General features: G+C 37.2%; 1 protein-coding gene across 4 annotated transcripts in view; it reads left to right on the forward strand.

Moving 5' to 3' along the window:
- Window positions 1–3,842: 3,842 nt before the first annotated feature.
- Window positions 3,843–17,994, forward strand: part of ITGB6 (integrin subunit beta 6) — a 74,512-nt gene continuing 60,360 nt past the window's right edge. Inside the window, exons 1-5 of one of the 4 annotated variants that reach the window (XM_045575412.1) lie at window positions 3,843–3,911; window positions 4,429–4,504; window positions 5,203–5,282; window positions 7,633–7,837; window positions 8,438–8,684. In XM_045575412.1, coding sequence (XP_045431368.1) covers window positions 4,444–4,504; window positions 5,203–5,282; window positions 7,633–7,837; window positions 8,438–8,684 — 593 coding nt within the window. In that variant the 5' untranslated portion in view covers window positions 3,843–3,911; window positions 4,429–4,443. Of the gene's footprint in view, window positions 3,912–4,168; window positions 4,322–4,428; window positions 4,505–5,202; window positions 5,283–7,632; window positions 7,838–8,437; window positions 8,685–17,994 lie in introns of those variants that run through there. The other 3 variants (XM_036421934.2, XM_036421935.2, XM_036421936.2) reach the window with 3 other exon arrangements.

A 17,994-nucleotide genomic window follows, 5' to 3' on the forward strand; every position in this document is an offset into this window, starting at 1 on the left:
TGGAGTTTGGAGTTGGCCCAGATGGACCTAAAATTGTCATTCTCTAATGTGGGTGAGTGGCTGAGTCCTAGAAAGACCAAGTCAAAACACAGTGAATCAGATGGGCTCACATGGCTTGCTGAAGTCAGGATTCCACTGAAGACAGCCCATTTATAAATCTCAGAAGCCAAGGCCAGTTGAAGGGCAGAGTGTGGGAGGTGCTACTTCCCTAGCTGTAAAGTGCTCTGTGAGTCTGCCTTACCCAGTTCAGACCCTTTGAAAAGGGTCAGACCCTCAATTAGATGGTAGCATGCTGCCTTTTGGGCCTGAGCAGCCTATCTGAAAATATAGATGGTGTGACTTGTAATCTCTTGATTTTAAGGAACATAGAGACCCTGTATACCACTACAAATGATGATAATTTGTTGTAAGAATACACCTTGCTCTACTTTGTATTCCCATGACTATTTTGTAACTACCAATCTGTACTTCTCAATCCTTTCACCTTTTTCAACCATTACACCAACACTAAAAGAGACAGGATGCTGGGGAAACCAAGGAAGAGCCAGGCCTTGGAGAGATCAATCTGGAAGGGCATTTATGGTCCTTGGAAGCTCTTCGCCTGGGCCACATTCTGTCCTCTCAAGAGAGTGAGTGTGTGGGTCTGATGTGAGCATTCCTCGGTTCCTGGGGCTCAGGAGCCCTTCCTTCTCCACTGCTTTGACACTCTCCACCCACCACCTCATCAACTCATCATAGTTTTTCTCTGCCTGGGGTTCTGTCTCCTTGTAGCTGCAAATTCCTCCCAGCATTGCCTCATTCCTGAAGCATTATGTTCCTTCTAAACTCATGTCCTCTCTCAGCCAGCTTCAGCCCTCATGACCAAACCCCCGATTTTGGTCTGTATTTTCCAGATCAAGTTCCATCTATATACAGAAACAGGGTGATTAATCTGGTTGGCTTGGCTAAGGGGACACAGTTTTTCTTCCGGTGCTGGGGTGTTGGCTGCTCCTGGAACAGCAAGGGCAGGGACAGGTACTTTCCAGGAGAGGGCACCAGGCATCGCATCTTCAGGAAGCAAGAATGTTTACGCTGTGCCTTTTAGCTGGTACAAATTATCCAGCCTGGTGCCAAGGGGAAAACACAGTGGGTGGAGGTTTAATTGTAGCATTGCTGTACTCTGTATTTTATCTTAAATTCAGCTGCTTTTCTCCACCCTGCGTTTTAAGCTTTCATCACCACCCAAGTGGGAAGCACCTTTTCCCTCTCCTAATTGCATTACGTACCTTCGAAAACCAGTTATTCATTTAATTATTTATAAGCTTAATATTATTGGAGTACGTGTTTCATAACAGGCAAAATAATGAAGACTTAAAATTCAACCATGTACTTGATAAATAATAATTGAATACTTACGAAGTACCAAGCATGATGCTGCTTGCCGGGAATATAAAGATAACTAAGACAGTCCCTGCCTGATACCTAGTAAAAATTCAATAAATGCTTGTTGAATAAATAAATGCCTTAAAAGACCTCACAGCCTTATTGTGGAGAGAGGCCAGGATGCAGACACGTACAAGGAAAGTGAACAGGGCTAGCTTGGGGAAAGCCTCCTGGGAGACCACGATGTTCTGTGTGGGGTAGTCCCTGTAACGTCTGCACTGAGGCCTCGATGGTGAGTTGCATTAATCAAGTGAGAGATATAAGAAGGCAAGAGCCTCCAGGCAGCACAAGTAGTGGGTGCAAAGGCTTGGGCATGGGGAAGGAGCTGCAACCAGGCTGAAGCGCAAATAAAGCTCTTATTATTTAGGGCCTGGCCTGGATGGAATTCTGTGCCTGGAATAGTACAAGGTCCCCAGTTTAGTAACAGGGTCACATGGAGTGTCTGGAGTTCCCTGGGGACATTTTTGTTGCTGCCTGCACCCAGTTGGAGATGGTCTGATGGTGGGATATATCACATCCTATATAATAGAGATATAATATGCAAATAATCATTATGCCATGAAGCATTATGACCAACTGCATAATGACTGGATCATGGATCAGCAGAAAGGGGTGGGGGGTTGGACAGCAAACTGCAAGTGTAAGGCAGAGAGCTACATGAGGGGGCAGGGCAGCAAGCTATGGGGGGAGGTTTAGGGCAGAGGGAGTTATGGGAGGGCAGAGCAGTGGGCAGAGAGCTACTGGAGGGCGGCAGCGAGCTACTGCCGCATGGATTCTAGTTTAAACTAGAATTCAAGGTCAAGATTACATACTGCCTCTCAATCTAACCTCTTTTGATTGTTCTCTGTATCTCATCTTGCCCTCCACTGTCCTTGAAAATGCTCAGCAAGAGGCTGCCTCGGCACTTTTGCATTTGGTTGCCCAAATCATTTAAGGATCTGTTAGATAGCAATTGAGCAGAGAAATCCTCCCTGACTATTCTAAATGAAGTAACTCACCCTTCCTATCCCTCTTTCCTTTTACCCAGCTTTTTAATTTTCATAGCCCTAATCACTGCCTGATTTTAAGAATCTCTTGCTACTACTGCTCCCCAGCCTGGAATATATTAGTATGTTTTATGTCTCAAGAGCTTGGCTTTGTTTACTTGGCTTCTTCTAGAACAATCCTTGGCACAAAGTATATGTTCAAAAAATATTTGTTGAATGAATCAATGAATGAAACCTAATACTAGATACAAAAATGGAGGTGATATCAGGGACACAAATAACTTGTGTAGCAATCTTTCTTCTTCAAGCTAAATCAACTTAATTCATAGAACTGTATTTTTCTCCCCCAAAAAGGCGTACTTCCAACTCTTTCATAATCCTGTTTTCTCTCTACAAGATTCTTGCCATGTTATTCCAGGTTCTTGCATATGAGTTCAAAATGAACAAAGCCTTCTGAGAAGAACCCGTAATTAGTTTTCCTCTTTTCATAGGTTTCATACGTTTGCTTAGAAATACACTTTAAAAGAATTAAATTTATTGGGGAGACATTGGTTAATAGGATCATATAGGTTTCAGGTGTGGATTTCTATGTTATAAGATTTGTATATTTCACTGTGTGCCCACCACCCAAAGTCAAGTCATCTTCCTTCACCACATGTTAGATCCCTTTCACCCCTCACTGTCTATCTGCCCCACCCTCTTCCCAAAACAAGAAGCCTAAATTCAGTTTGGAGAGAAACAAAGTGAATATTTTATTAGCTGTTTGTAGTCTCAACACATCCAAAGCATCCTCTTAAAAAAAAAAAATATATATATATATATATATATATATATATATGCATATATTGATTTCAGAGAAGAAGGAAGACCGAGAGAGAGATAGAAACATCAATGATGAGATAGTATCATTGGTCAGCTGCCTCCTGCACGCCCCACATGGAGACTGAACCCACAGCCTGGGCATATGCTTCTACCTGGACTCCAAAGGTGACCTCCTGGATTAAAGGACAGCACTCCACCACTGAGCCACACCAGCTAGGCGCAAAACATCCTTTTGAATACATTAGGAAAATATATGTAATCACCCTCATGAATTTAGCCATGGCTTGTATAGGTTTTTAATCTGTCACTATTTTGTTCAACAAATAAATACCTCCTATGCTCCACTTGTGAGCTAGAAGCTGACACAGTACACAACAAGAACACCTGGTTCTTATCAGGAATGACTCAGAAACTTGGGCATCAATGTTTCAGTTTCCACTATTGTTGTTTTGAGACTAATTCTCAAATATGACTTTATTATATTTATTTACAATATTGCTTTTAAGATAATATTTCTATAGTTATAGAAAAAAGTATCTTTCATCCAATGTGAAAAACAAGGGAGCACTATGTTTTGCTTTCCTTAGCCTGCCTTCTAAATTGACTGTGAAATGATTTATATTTTTCAGAATTTATTTCAATTCTCTGCAAAGGATTTAAAATGGAATACAAAAATCTCAGGTATTTTTCTTTAGCTCAATTTTTTAAACCCTCCTTACCTATAATTTATAGATTTGTGTTTTATTTATACATCTTTACTGTTTTTCTTTTAAATTATTTTAGAAACACCTTTAAAACATTTCAATTGCTCTTTTGACATTTCACTGATCAATATTTCACTGAAGGTATTGACTTTCTCTAGGATGCAGAGAGACTAATAGAAATTACACAAAAATTTCTACTGAATGAATTTCTCCACCTTCTTGGTGATTGTACACCTGCTTTCCTTATAAGGAGAACAAGGAAGTAAATCATGTTGAAGTTGCTTTTAAGCACAGCTTTTCTCCTTTACCTGTCCAGGTAGCCTCTGTTTTCATTTGTCTTAAATGAAAACTTTTTTATTTACATCTCAAGTTTCTTTTCAAAGCAGTGTAAGTAGTATTCAAAATCTTACACTTGGAGGAAAAAAGACTTTAACGATGTTCAGCTTTGGTCTTGTAACGTTGAAGGTAATTCATTTTTTAATCTGTTTGCACAGCGAGAACTGAAACGAATGGGGATTGAACTGCTTTGCCTGTTCTTTCTATTTCTAGGAAGGAACGATCACGTACAAGGTAAGACCCGAGCTCTCCGATAAATTGCTTTCGTGGTATGCTTGACAAACCTGTCATTTGGTTCAGAAACTCGATCTGAAGTCATTTTTTATTTAACCGGTTTGATTGCTTTCTTGCCATTGAGCGAACACTTTAACAAATTGCAGGCAGACGCGGGACTGTAAGTAAATAAATACAAAGGTTGCATGGGAACTTTAATGAGGAGAATTAAACAGCCTTACTACACAATAGGACTTCTTAATACATTTGTGACAACCATTTTGTTAACTTTACTAGCTATTTTTTTTTAAATACAAGAGTAATGACCTTGAGAGAGAACAGGGATTTATTTAAAAACTAAAACTATAGTACGTTTAAGAGAGAAGCATTTTAAATAGGTAAAAATATTTTTTTAATTCAAGTGGATGATAATGAATGAGGACAGTAAATGATGATTTTATATTTGTGAACATTGGAATATTTCCTATTTTAAGAATAAAGAGAATCATCACTTGGGGATAATAAGACATACATATTTTCAATGTGGTTGATGTCAAATATAAACTTCATAAATTGGTAACATTTTTTGAGGAGTGATCTTTGAAGACAAAAGTAAACTTTGCTATTGCTTCCTTCAAGTACTTTAAGAGCCATTAGTCTGGGAAGTGGAGTGACTGAGTGAGTGCTGAATCCCTGTGTCTTGCTGGGTTTAAACACAGGTGGCTGTGCCATGGGAGGTGCAGAGACCTGCGGAGACTGTCTGCTCATTGGACCTCAGTGTGCCTGGTGCTCTCAGGAGGTAAAGCAAATGATCTCAACCGGTTGTAAAAGCCTCAGTTACACTTACTGTAATGTCACCAGTGATGGTTCTGATAGTGTCCTGCTCTCTGTGGGGTTAGAGGAGTGAGAGAAATCTAGGAGGGAAAATGTAAACTTTAGTAGATGGATTCAAAGTAGTCATTGTGTGATTACTTTCAAAAGCAATTTGCAGAGGGAGTAAATGCCAAATTATTCTGAAAAATATTTAACGTGGGGGTCTGTTATTTCTTCTGATTCCTCCCCTTATATTAAAGCCATTTCTAACTCTTCACCAGCCAAATGCCATCAGAGGTCATGGAGATGGTATTTTCTAATGTTAAAAATATATTGAGTTTAGTACCATCGTTATAGTTCACCTGTGAACCAGGACCAATTCTGAATCATTGCAAGATTCTAAGAGAAGTGTTCTAGATTTGGGTTAGTTAAACTTTACTATTCAGACATCACACAATTCTTTTAAACATTACATTTTCATGAGCGTGGTGACTGTACCACAGTGACCAAGCCCAAAATAGCATTCCTTATCTGATCAAATGGAAAAGTATGTGGAATTAGTACAAGGACTAGGCAATGTATTATAAACCAGCCTGAGTCACTGCCTCCTGTGACACTGGAAAGCAACCTGTAATGATTCCTGATAAAAAGAAGGGGAAAAAAAGAAGAAGAAGCTGCTTTGCTTTTTCTGGATTTAGAACACTTTGCTACTGAATCTCATAAAGAAAATCTAAACCCAAATCAAAACATACTAATGCCAAGTTCAGCAAGGACTGGTAGCATGCTCAAGGGGAACCAACCTGGACACCTAACTCAGACCAGGCCAGAACTCTTCATTACGCCTCCCAGGCTGAACATATACCTGTGGAGGAGGGCTTCAGAGACTCTAGAGGGAAAATCCAGCTCACGCCCCCTGCCTATTGACTGATGAGTCACAAACAAAAGTGCAGTGTGAGAGAATTATGCTTTTTCTTTTCTTCTTTGTATTGAATTCATTGGGGTGGCATTTGTTAGTAGAATTATATAGGTTTCAGGGGTACAATTCTTTTTTTTTTAAAATATATTTTATTGATTTTTTACAGAGAGGAAGGGAGAGAGATAGAGAGCTAGAAACATCGATGAGAGAGAAACATCAACCAGCTGCCTCTTGCACACCCCCCCACCGGGGATGTGCCCGCAACCAATGTACATGCTCTTGACCGGAATCGAACCCGGGACCTTTCAGTCCGCAGACCGATGCTCTACCATTGAGCCAAACCGGTTTCGGCTCAGGGGTATAATTCTATCATATTGTGTGTTCATCACCCCAAGTCAGTTTTCTTCCATCACCTTTTGACCTTCTCCTACCTCCTCCCATCCCTCTTTCCCTCTAGTAATCATCAAACTGTTGTCTGTATCAATGAGATGGGTGTGTGTATGTGTGTTTCGCTAAATCCCTTTACCTTTTTCACCCAGCCTCCGGAATTAGGCCTTTCTGAGCTCATGTATGAAGAGTAGGTTTGAGAATATACAAAGAAGGGAAAACCCCACATTTTTTTACATTGACTCCCTGAAAAAGACAATATTAGTTTCCTACCAGAGATGTAAAAGAACAAATCAGTCTAACAAAATGTTCACTCTGGAATTTTTATTTCAATGCATCTTTAAGCACTCATTTAAGTGCACTTCCTAAGTTACCACTGATAGCTTTACCTGGGGATGATACTTGGTAGTTAATTATTGTCACATTGTAAGACCAGATTATTCTAAAAGATTACTCTAATGGTAGCAGTTATATCAGTTGAGACAGTTGGAACAAAAGGCAAATTAGGCTTCTCCTTAGAGCAGAGAGAAGAATGGCTTCTATGATTAACACCCGCTCTAGTCTTTTGGCAAATGTGGTAATTGTGGGTGGTAGCAGTGACATGTTGAGAAGGGTTCCGAGGCCTTGTCCAGCCACTGTTTACCTTGGATACATCACAGAAAGTTAGTTTGCTACACCTAGCCTGGTGCCTCACATATGCACAGGCTTGACTGATAAAGAACGAATTACAGTCTCAAAAATCAATTTCAGAAGGAAAGTTTCCTGGCTGGTGAAAACAGCAAGAGTGGCTTAGAATTCTAAGGAATGAGAACAACAACATGAGCATTGGTTTGCCTCTTTCCAAGCATGTGAGTCAATGAGCCTCAAGTTTGACTGGTTATTCTGCTATAACTTAATTTTAGACATACAATCAATAGCAGGGATATGGTATTCTGAGTATGGCAAAATGCCTAACTAGTAAAGCAAGCAAAATAAAGTTGTATTTTATAAAAATACAGATTTGTCTTTTTCTTTTTATTGTTTTACTTTTTAGAATTTTACCCAGCAACCTGGAGTCAGTGAAAGATGTGATACCCGAGCAAATCTTCTAGCTAAAGGATGTCAAGTAAACTTCATCGAAAACCCTGTCTCCCAAGTAGAAATACTTACAAATAAGCCTCTCAGTGTAGGCAGACAGAAAAATAGTTCTGACATTGTTCAGATTGCACCTCAAAGCTTGATTCTTAAATTGAGACCAGGTACGTTGATTGACATGAGCATTGGAGCATGTAAATAAATCTAAGATCTCGTGGTAATATCACTGTTCTGCTCATATTCCTTGTACCACCTATTACAATACCACTGTTTATTATTTCCCTTTCCCATTCTTAAGGAAATAGAGAACTGCTTTTATTTATTCATATTGGTCACTTGTACTCCAAATGTGTCACTAAAAAAAGCCTTATCTAATAGTAACCCTTTGAATTGCTCAAATGTTAAGGTTTCCCTCACATTTCTTCAAGAGTTGTAATGTAATTTTAAACTCCTTTTCATTTTGCTCTCCTTTTCTAAAAACCACATACAAAAAAATCAGCTTATCTCCCATCTAAATGGATGCTAGTCCTCCCAAGGAGATATAAAATATCCTAACTCTTACCTCCTTCAGTAGCTCTAAACACACTGCTGAAAGACCTCCATGGGCTCATTCATTTATAAACTCTGCCACCTAGTTTATGAAATCTTCAGTATCTTCAGTAACTTCTTACTGAAATGAAATAGCCAGCTAGCCCAGTGATTGGCTAGTCACAAACATGTCTCTGCATATTTATGGGCTCACTTTTCTTGCGGGGTACTTGCAGGTGGTGAGCAGACACTACAAGTGCAAGTCCGCCAGACCGAGGATTACCCAGTGGACTTGTATTACCTCATGGACCTCTCGGCCTCCATGGATGATGACCTCAACACAATCAAAGAGCTGGGTTCCCTGCTCTCCAAGGAGATGTCTAAATTAACTAGCAACTTTAGACTGGGCTTTGGCTCCTTTGTGGAAAAACCCGTCTCCCCTTTTATGAAAACAACGCCAGAAGAAATCGCCAACCCTTGCAGGTAAGTAAATGATTCTCTGGAATCTTTGAACACTGATTTTCTGTAGAGATAGCCCCGCTCTGAGCTGCACTTGGCAGGAGCTTGCTAACTCTCTGGCATTTCCCCCCTGTCTGGTTAGATCTCAGCAGCTCTCTCAGTTGCCTGGGTTGTTTAGAACCAAGAGAAAGTCATCTTAACACACGGTTCTAGCCTTGGGTCCTTGCAGCATCTGTATCTCTGTGTAGGTCAAGATATGACAAATTGGGCTCTGTGTTCTGCAGACAAGGGGACCGAGTTTTTAGCTATGGGTTCCACTCACCTGTGCCCATCTCCAGCCCATTTGAGACCGTCTATTCTAAATGATCACCACTTTCTGTGGCCATTTGACAGTAACCCAATGTTCTCAGAGTCTCTACTATTGTATAATGACTTCTGCCAAAATAGCATGTTTTGCCGCTTCCTTTGACATACTTAGGGAAATGTGGATTTTTCTTACTGATTGGAGAAGGTCTCTGTAGCCTTCACTACTATCTAACTCATTTCAAAATTGGGTGGTGACTCCATTATAATATGCTGTAACCAGATATTAAAATAATGTATTATGCAGGTGGTGATGGTTGAAGGCAAACTGCTTTGTGATGGTTTACCTATAGAGTCAATGACATGTTTCAAATAAAAGTTTTTCATATCCTTCTAATAAAAAAGGACTAGGTATCATTTGTTTAGTGCCAGGCCATATGCTGAAGGTCTTACATAAATGACACCCTTCAGTCTTCATAATAACAGCAAGTCAAAGCAGATTCTCTTCTCCTTGTTCAGAGGAAGTAACAGAGGCTCTGAGAGTTTAGGAATTTCCCCTAGGCCACATGACTAATCATGGATTTGTGCTAAGATCTGGGTTGCTCCGAAACCAAACCCTTGACTACCATAAATCTGGCATATATGAAATAACTTTCCAAGCCTCCATTGTCTTTTAATACTTGTATGCACCCGAGCATCCATCTCTGTAAAAGACAAACAAGTTTAATACTATCACTTTAAAGACATTTCCGTGTGATTTCCAATTAGGATCTGACATAACCCAAAATAATTTGACCGTGAAAGGAGCTCATTACTGATTGTAACTCTTGGGAGTTGTGTTTGCATTCAAGTACCAGAGATGGTGTCTGTCCCCACTTCCTTTTTTTTTTTACCTATAATTGACATATACTACAATGCACACATCAAAAATGTTCAGTTTGATGAGTTTTGACAATGGGATATACAAATATAATCACTACCTGAAACATGATATAGAACATTTTCATCAACTCAGAAACTTCCCTGAGGCCTCATTTCAATCCGTTCTAGTTCACCAGAGGCAACCAATTTCTGGTTCCTGTAATTTAGATAGGTTTTTCCTATTTTGGGATTTTATATAAATAAAGTAATGTAGTATAAGCCTTCTGTGTTTGCCTTCTTTTGCTCAAAATAATGTTTTTGAGATTTATGCATGGTTTTGTGTTTCTCAGTAGTTTGGTCCTTTTTGTTTTAAATAATAGTCCATTATATGGATTTATTATACTTTGCTTATTCATTCTTCCATTAATGGACATTATTTTGGATTGTTACCCATTATTTTGGCTAGCATGAAAAATGCTGTTATGATCACTTGCATATAATTCTTTGTGTAGATAGATGGACTTTTTATTTTTCTTTGATAGATAACCAGAATTGGAATTGCTAAATGGTATAAGTATAGTTTTAATTTTTTAAGAAATTATCAAATTATTTTCCAAAGTGGATGTGTAATTTTGCATTTTCATCAGCAATGTTATTCAAAATCTTTGCTAATACTTGGTGTAGTCAGTCTCCTTAATTTTAGCTATTCAAATAAGTGTGTATCTCATTGTAGCTTAAATTACATTTCCTTAATTACAAATAATGTTGAGCATCTTTTCATGTCTATATTTGCCATTCTTATATCTTATTTTGTGAAATGTTATTTCAAATATTTTCCCCACTTTTAAAAATTAGATGGTCTTCCTAACATTCTACTGTATATGTTCTTTATACATTCTGAATAAAAGTTCTTTATCAAAGTTCTTTATCTGTTTTAAAAATATTTTCAATCAGTCTATGGACTGCATTTTTATTTTTCTAGCAATGCCTGTGCTCATGTAAAAGTTTTTAGTTTTGTCCTAACTGGTTTGGCTCAGTGGATAAAGTGTCAGCTTGTGGATTGAATGGTCCCAGGTTTGATTCCGGTCAAGGGCATATACCTTGGTTGTGGGCACATCCCCCATTGGAGGGTGTGTAGGAGGCAGCTCATCAATGTTTCTCTCTCATCAGTGTTTCTGACTTTCTGTCTCTCTCCCTTCCTCTCTATGAAAAATCAATAAAATATATATTTTAAAGAGTTCTTAGTTTGGATAAAGTACAATTTATCAATCTTTTATGAAATGATTAGTTCTTTGTTTTCATACAATAAATACCTTTATTTTTAAATGATCAGTGAAAGTCAAAAGATCATGAAAGCATAAAAATCATGAAGTTTGTGCAAAGAAAGCTGGTTTTACTTTAACTTTCTTGGATGCTTAAGTTAATCCTCTCAGGAACGAAATGAGAGAATCTAATGACACCAGTTATTTTCTTGAGATGTACAATTAGTTATCTGCCTGGTTAGTTCCTTTTTTGTCCTAAGAAATGTTTGTGAACCCCAATGTCACAAAGATGCTTGCTATGTTTTCTTTGGGAAGCTTTCCCATTGAAGTTTTTGGAGTTAGGACTATGATCTCAAAATATGTGTTTTTATTTGAATGAAAAAAAAGGCCTATGTTTCCATGCAAATACCTAGAACTATTTGTTAAGCAAGATTTTTCCTTTTCCCATTGAATGATCTTGATGCCCTTTAAAAAGAGCAATAGACTGAATATGTGTGAGTCTAATTCTAGGAACTCTATTCTGATCCATTGATCCTTTGAATATAGTCATGTAACCCTAATGCCTTATAAATCTTTATTACTGTAGCTTTATTAAACAGTCTGGAAATCTGGAGTACAACTCCAACTTCGTTGTTCTTTTGTTTGGGCTATTTTATATCTTTTGCATTTCCATAGTAATTTTAGAATCAGCTTGTCAATTCCTTAAAAAAATATGTTGAGATTTTTATTAGAATTGCATTGAAACCACAGGTCAATTTAGGCAGAATGGACATCTTAAAAATATTGAATATTCCAATCATTGCACATGACATGTGTTTCCATAAATTTAGATCTTGTCTCATTTCTCTCAGCAATGTTTTGTCATTTTCAGGATAAAACCCTATGCATCCTTTGTTTAATTTATTGCTATGAACTTTGGAATGTTGTTGTTAAAGTTATTTTTAAATTTTATTTTCTAATTGTTGATAACATATACAAATGCAATTGATTTTGCATACTCAGTTTGTATCCTGCAACCTTAATACATTTTGTTATTAGTTCTAGTCTGACTTTTTGAAGATTTCTTAGGATTTTCTATGTACATAATCAGGTAATCTGTGGATAACAACTTCTTTCTCTCCAATATCTGTTCCTCTCTTTTGCTTGCCTTTCATGCTGGCTAGAATCTCTCGTACAATTTTAAATAGAAATGTTTAGAAGCTGCTCTTCATCTTGCTTGTGATCTTAAGAGGAAAGTTTCAACATTTCATCTTTAAGTATGTTGTTAGGTAGTGATTGTTTTTGTTGTTATTTTTTTTAATTCCCTTTATCAGGTAAGGGAAGTTTCCTTCTATTCCTTGTTTGCTAATCTTTTTAAAAATTACAAATGAATATTGATTTTTATTTCTTCAATTTAAAGAGTTTTGCCAAAAAATTTAAGAACTCCTTACACTTGTGTATCCTTGGCCAGGACTTAGTTACATAGCCACAGCTAGCTGCAAAGAAAGCATGTTGCTACCTCAAATAAAATGAAAATTTTGTTAGTAGAGAAGAAGAAAAAAAAGAAAAAAAGAATGGGTACTGAGTGACATCTGCCAAGTTCTGCAACACTGAACAGATTTTTATAGAGATATAATGATTTGTATCCTCAAAAATGCTGTATAATAAATAATAAGTTATGATTATCATTATCAATTATTTGACTCACTTGTAAAGGAAAATAAGATTGGTGCTATCAGCCTCCTAACTCTTTATAATAAAAGCATTTCTAATGCTTCTGGCCTTTAAAAAAAAAAAATCACAAAATGTTGTACCAGTCTAAAATTTCTGCATATTATCTTTCTCCTTCAACAAGCTTCAGTAGAGAGTCTAGTAGAACAATTCTATCTAGCATTACAAAGTGCTACCTCTGCCCCAGGGGTTTATTTAAAATCATTTTTTCTATCACAGGTCAGATCAGATGTAGTAACATAAATTACAAAAATGACCATAGGGCCCCAACTGGTGTGGCTCAGTGGTTGAGCATTGCTAACCCATGAACCAGGAGGTTAAGGTTCAATTTCCAGTCAGGGCACATGCGCAGGTTGCTGACTCAATCCCCAGAAAGAGACATGCAGGAGGCAACCAATCAATTACTCTCTTTCATTATTGATGTTTCTCTCTCTCTCTCATTCTTCCTTCCTCTCTCTGAAATTAAATTTTAAAAATTTTAATGACAATAGGGAACAACAGGTATGGAATGTTATCAGAAAAATATAAAAATTAACAAACTTGAATGCTTAGCTAAGCTGACAGCCCAGCATCTTGAATTAACAAGATCCTGTCCTTAATCAAGCTTCTAGAGAAGGAAAGCAGTTTGGCATTTTGCAGCTTTGATTCATTCCATTCATGCATTCATTTATTCACTCATCCATTCAACAAAAACTTACTGAGCTCCAACTATGTGCCAAGTATTGTGCTAGGCATGGGATCCCTGGGAAAAAAGATCTGGGCCCCGTCCTCCAGGAGCTGAAACCCTTCGGGGAGCAGACACAAGGTACAGTGTAGCTAAGAGCATGGGCTTTGGAGTCAGCTTGGATTAAGTCCAGATTCATCTACTCACTCCCCAATGTCCCCAAAAGTGAATCTTTTCACCTTTCAAAGCTTCAGTTTGGCCTTAACTGGTTTGGATCAGGGGATAAAAGTCGGCCTGCGGACTGAAGGGTCCCAGGTTCTGATTGCCATCAAGGGCATGTAACTTGGTTGTGGGCACATCCACAGTGGGAGGTGTGCAGGAGGCAGCTGATCGATGTTTCTAACTCTCTATCCTTTTCCCTTCCACTCTGTAAAAAAATCAATTTATATATATATATGCTTCAGTTTGGAATAACAGCTGATCACACAGAGTGGTTTTAAGGATTGGTCAAGGTAATGAAGGGAAGCATTTAGTACTGGGCTTGATCTTGAAGCTCTAAATAAATGGCAGCTACTATCAATAACAGAGTATTATAGATGAGATCTCTTAAAAGGTCAATATTTTTCTATTTTCTAACCTGTTTCTTTATTCTTGTTGGCAAAATTTCCATTAGTTAAACTTATATATAAAGTTCTTTTTTTTGTTGCCACATTATATTTTTTTTCCTTTTCCAATACATCCTTAATTCTCCAAGTTTCTTTGTCCAGATACCTCCCCCCATACATATAAACACCAAGAACTCAAACACTAAACACAAAAATCAATCCTTTGATCAATCCAAACCTTGTAATTATGAAATAAAAATGTTATTTAGTAGAAAGGCAAACGACTTAAAGAGGAAAGAGCATGGAGTTTTTCAGTCCTGGGTTTAAATTATAACCTTGGACAAAATCTTACTCTCTTTGAACTCGCTCTCTTCACCTTTACATGGAAATAATAATATTCACCTTTTAGGGCAACCATGAGAATTGAATGAGCTCAGAACATAACAAACATTCAAAGTGTTAATTTTCTTCCTCTCATCAACACTTAGTATCTTTGATAATTTTAATCTAGTGGTTTTCAAACTTACATCTCAGGACTCTCTTACACTCTTAAAAATTAAGACCTCCCACCAGGAGCCTTAGACTGTGTAGTTTATATCTATTAATATTCAGCATGTTAGAAAACAAATATTAAAGAATAATTAGCTATTGATTTATTTGATAATTACAATAAGAACTATATATTACTGTAACACATCTTAAAAAAACACTATTTTTTCTAAAACAAAAAGATTAGCCTTGCTTTTACATTTTTAAAAATCTCTTAATATCTGATTTAGTAAATGACAATTGGATTCTTATGCCTACTTCTGCATTTGATCTGTTGAAATACTTTGTTTTGCTTAAATTCCATGAGGAAAGTCAAACATCACATATATAATAAGAAAAGAGAGACACATCTAACAACTTTTCTCATGACTGTGGGTAATCTTTTATATATATATTATTGATTTTATATATATATATTATATATATATATATATATATATATATATATTACTGAATATTTTTTACAGAGAAGAAGAGAGAGGGATAGAGAGAAACATTGATGAGAGAGAAACATCGATCAGCTGCCTCCTGCACGCTCCCTACTGGGGATGTGCCCGCAACCAAGGTACATGCCCTTGACCGGAATCGAACCCGGGACCTTTCAGTCTGCAAGCCAATGCTGAGAGCCAAACTGGTTTCAGCAATCTTCTTTGATACTTCATTCAAACTAAAAGTTAGTTTCAATATGGAATCTGAAACAATGTCAATGAACTTTTCATATTCTATCACGTTAAAAGCCATTGGTCTGTCTTGCACTGTGAATGGGTTTTACTAATGTGTGTGATTTTGTAATAAAATGCTTTGATCCTTTGAAAACCATTGCTTCACTGAGTTAGGCAGATCTTCCAAATTTCATGATACAATGTCAAAAACATCCCATTTGTTAATATCATCAGATATTTCTTAATGCATTTTCATCTGCCACCTATTAATCTCATAGGTGGCAGATGAAAGTTTTCCAAAATTCTAATTTTCATACTTACCTGGCAGGGGAGACACCATGATCACAAAATTCTAATTTTCAAACTATTTCAAATTTTATCTGTGGCAACAAATACCAGTGGTTGTTTTTCTTGAAATGACAACCTCACTTCTTTCATATTTTAAGAACATTTCTGTCAAATATTTAAGTTGGATTAATAGTGTGTCAAGCATCTTTCAGATAGAGAGGGTAATATATATATATATATATATATATATATATATATATATATATATAGGCCAGTTTAGCTCAAACAATCACAGAAGTGCTTTTCTACTATAAACATTTACTTTGGTGAGCAGCAGAAATGCTGTATGCATTTTTCTGTCTTGGTCATACAGAAAAAGAAATTTTTAAACATGTTTTCAAGGGTGTAGACCTAATAAAATTAATAACTTTTACTGCCCCATCAAGGACAATCAAGTAAAAACTCGCATTTTAAAATGTATTACAGTAAATGCTTGCTGGTGAAAATGTAAGAACAATTACACAGCTTTGTACCTTTATCTGTGCAGAGGCACTAGCAGTTCTGCTCACTCCTGCTTTTGCATCATCACTGCAAATGTCAGCACAATGGAAAAGGCACATAACATTTTTTGTTATTGTGAAAGAGTTTGGCCTTATGACTCTGAAAGAGCTTAGGGATGTCAAAGGGTCTGTGCACCACACTTGTAAAACTTGTTTTAATCTAATCTGTAGTGTGTTTTTGGAGTTTGCAAAGATTATATGGAAGGATCACACATTATTTAATAACTGAAAAGTTTCTGAAATAAACTTTCAGTAATAGAGAGATGGTCAAATAAACTATGATACATCTGATAACCATTAAAATTTATGTTTTCATTTACACTTTTACATAAAACCCAAATTTTCTTCAATGAACATGCATTATTATTTTAAGCAGGAGAAACTATATGATTCTAGAGATATCATTAGTCAAATTTAGACTCTGTGTAAGTGATTTATATAAGAAATGACACTAATGTTAGGAAGCACTTATTTGGAAAAGCTCATTGTACTGTGTATTTCACACATTTTATTTCAGTCAAGCTTCACCATTATTCTATTAGGACCATAGATGTTTTCTGTGGTCAACTCTTCAGAATTTCAATGATAGTCCATGCAAAATACTAAAAATAAAAGTTTAAGATTGCCTTCTGAGAGCTAAAGTTAAATATAATGAATCAGAAAGAAAATGTGAAAAGTTCCCTGGAAGTGACAGACTGGCTTCTGGGCCCACCAGGCCAGGTATCCTGTCATAGCTAAAAAAATGAACAGTATTGGTAGGTTAGGGCAGGGCAAAGAAACAGGGATCATAGGTTCAAGTATGGGCCACATTCAATCCAAGGGCCTTAGCCAAGGCACTTACAATTTCCAGTCTCACTGGCTTTCCTACATTTCCAAACTTTTATTAGCCAACCACAGATTGGGATGACCAGGAGCATCCATTCTGGAGATGGCTGTGTTGGGACATCTCAAACTGTACCAGTCAGTGCTGGGATCCTCCAATTCCACTTATTCTGAACCCTGAGGACACATCAGATTATGACCTGCTTTCTATGAAAGTCTACTGATATTAAGAAAATGACTACCATTGCAGACAGCAGCATTCTGGTCTCAGTAGAACTCCATTACTCTGTATGAATGAATCCATAGTCATTTTAACTTGTACATACAATTGATTTTCATTATTCAAAAGAGTCTTGTTGTGTAGTCTCCTTGAACACCGAATTAGCAAATGTTAAACCATTGCTCCCAGAGGAGACACAAAGTTAGGTTCCTGTGAGCCTCTGGCCATGTTTTCACCAACTGATCAATATATAATTTTGTTTTCTGTGTGTAACACTCTATTTAATATATATTACTAATTCATTAACATTGAATTCACAGCCAACAACTGCTGTAATGCATGCTAGAGCAAAGCATATCTAATACACTTATGTTCTCCATGATACATCACAGCCTTGTGCACCAAGGAACACTAGACAGCCCTTCAGCACCACACTTCAGGGCCTATCTAAACAGCAAAATCACCAACAAAAAGCACAAGGATACAAAAGACAAGGCACCAAATAGACCCTGGAAAGGACATCTGTTAAGCATGAAAGCTAAAGCAAGAAGACAAAGCCTTGTTTGACCTCAGTTGGGAAACATGTGTATCTGGTGATTCAATTATTTGACCACTCTGTGCATTCATGTGAATGACTGAGAAAGTACTGAGAGTATTGATTTGGGAGTTACAAAGAAATTTTAGCAAGTAGGTGAGTTTGCAGATAGGGAATTACGATTGATGAGGATTGGCTGTGTACTTCAGACAGATGAATCTGGTGAACAGGAGCCTGACTCTGCAAGATATACTGGCTCTATCTGTGTTGACAAGGCAGGCTTCTGGGTCTGC

This window comes from Pipistrellus kuhlii, unplaced genomic scaffold, assembly GCF_014108245.1.
Source record: "Pipistrellus kuhlii isolate mPipKuh1 unplaced genomic scaffold, mPipKuh1.p scaffold_m20_p_7, whole genome shotgun sequence".
Classification (NCBI taxonomy): domain Eukaryota; kingdom Metazoa; phylum Chordata; class Mammalia; order Chiroptera; family Vespertilionidae; genus Pipistrellus; species Pipistrellus kuhlii.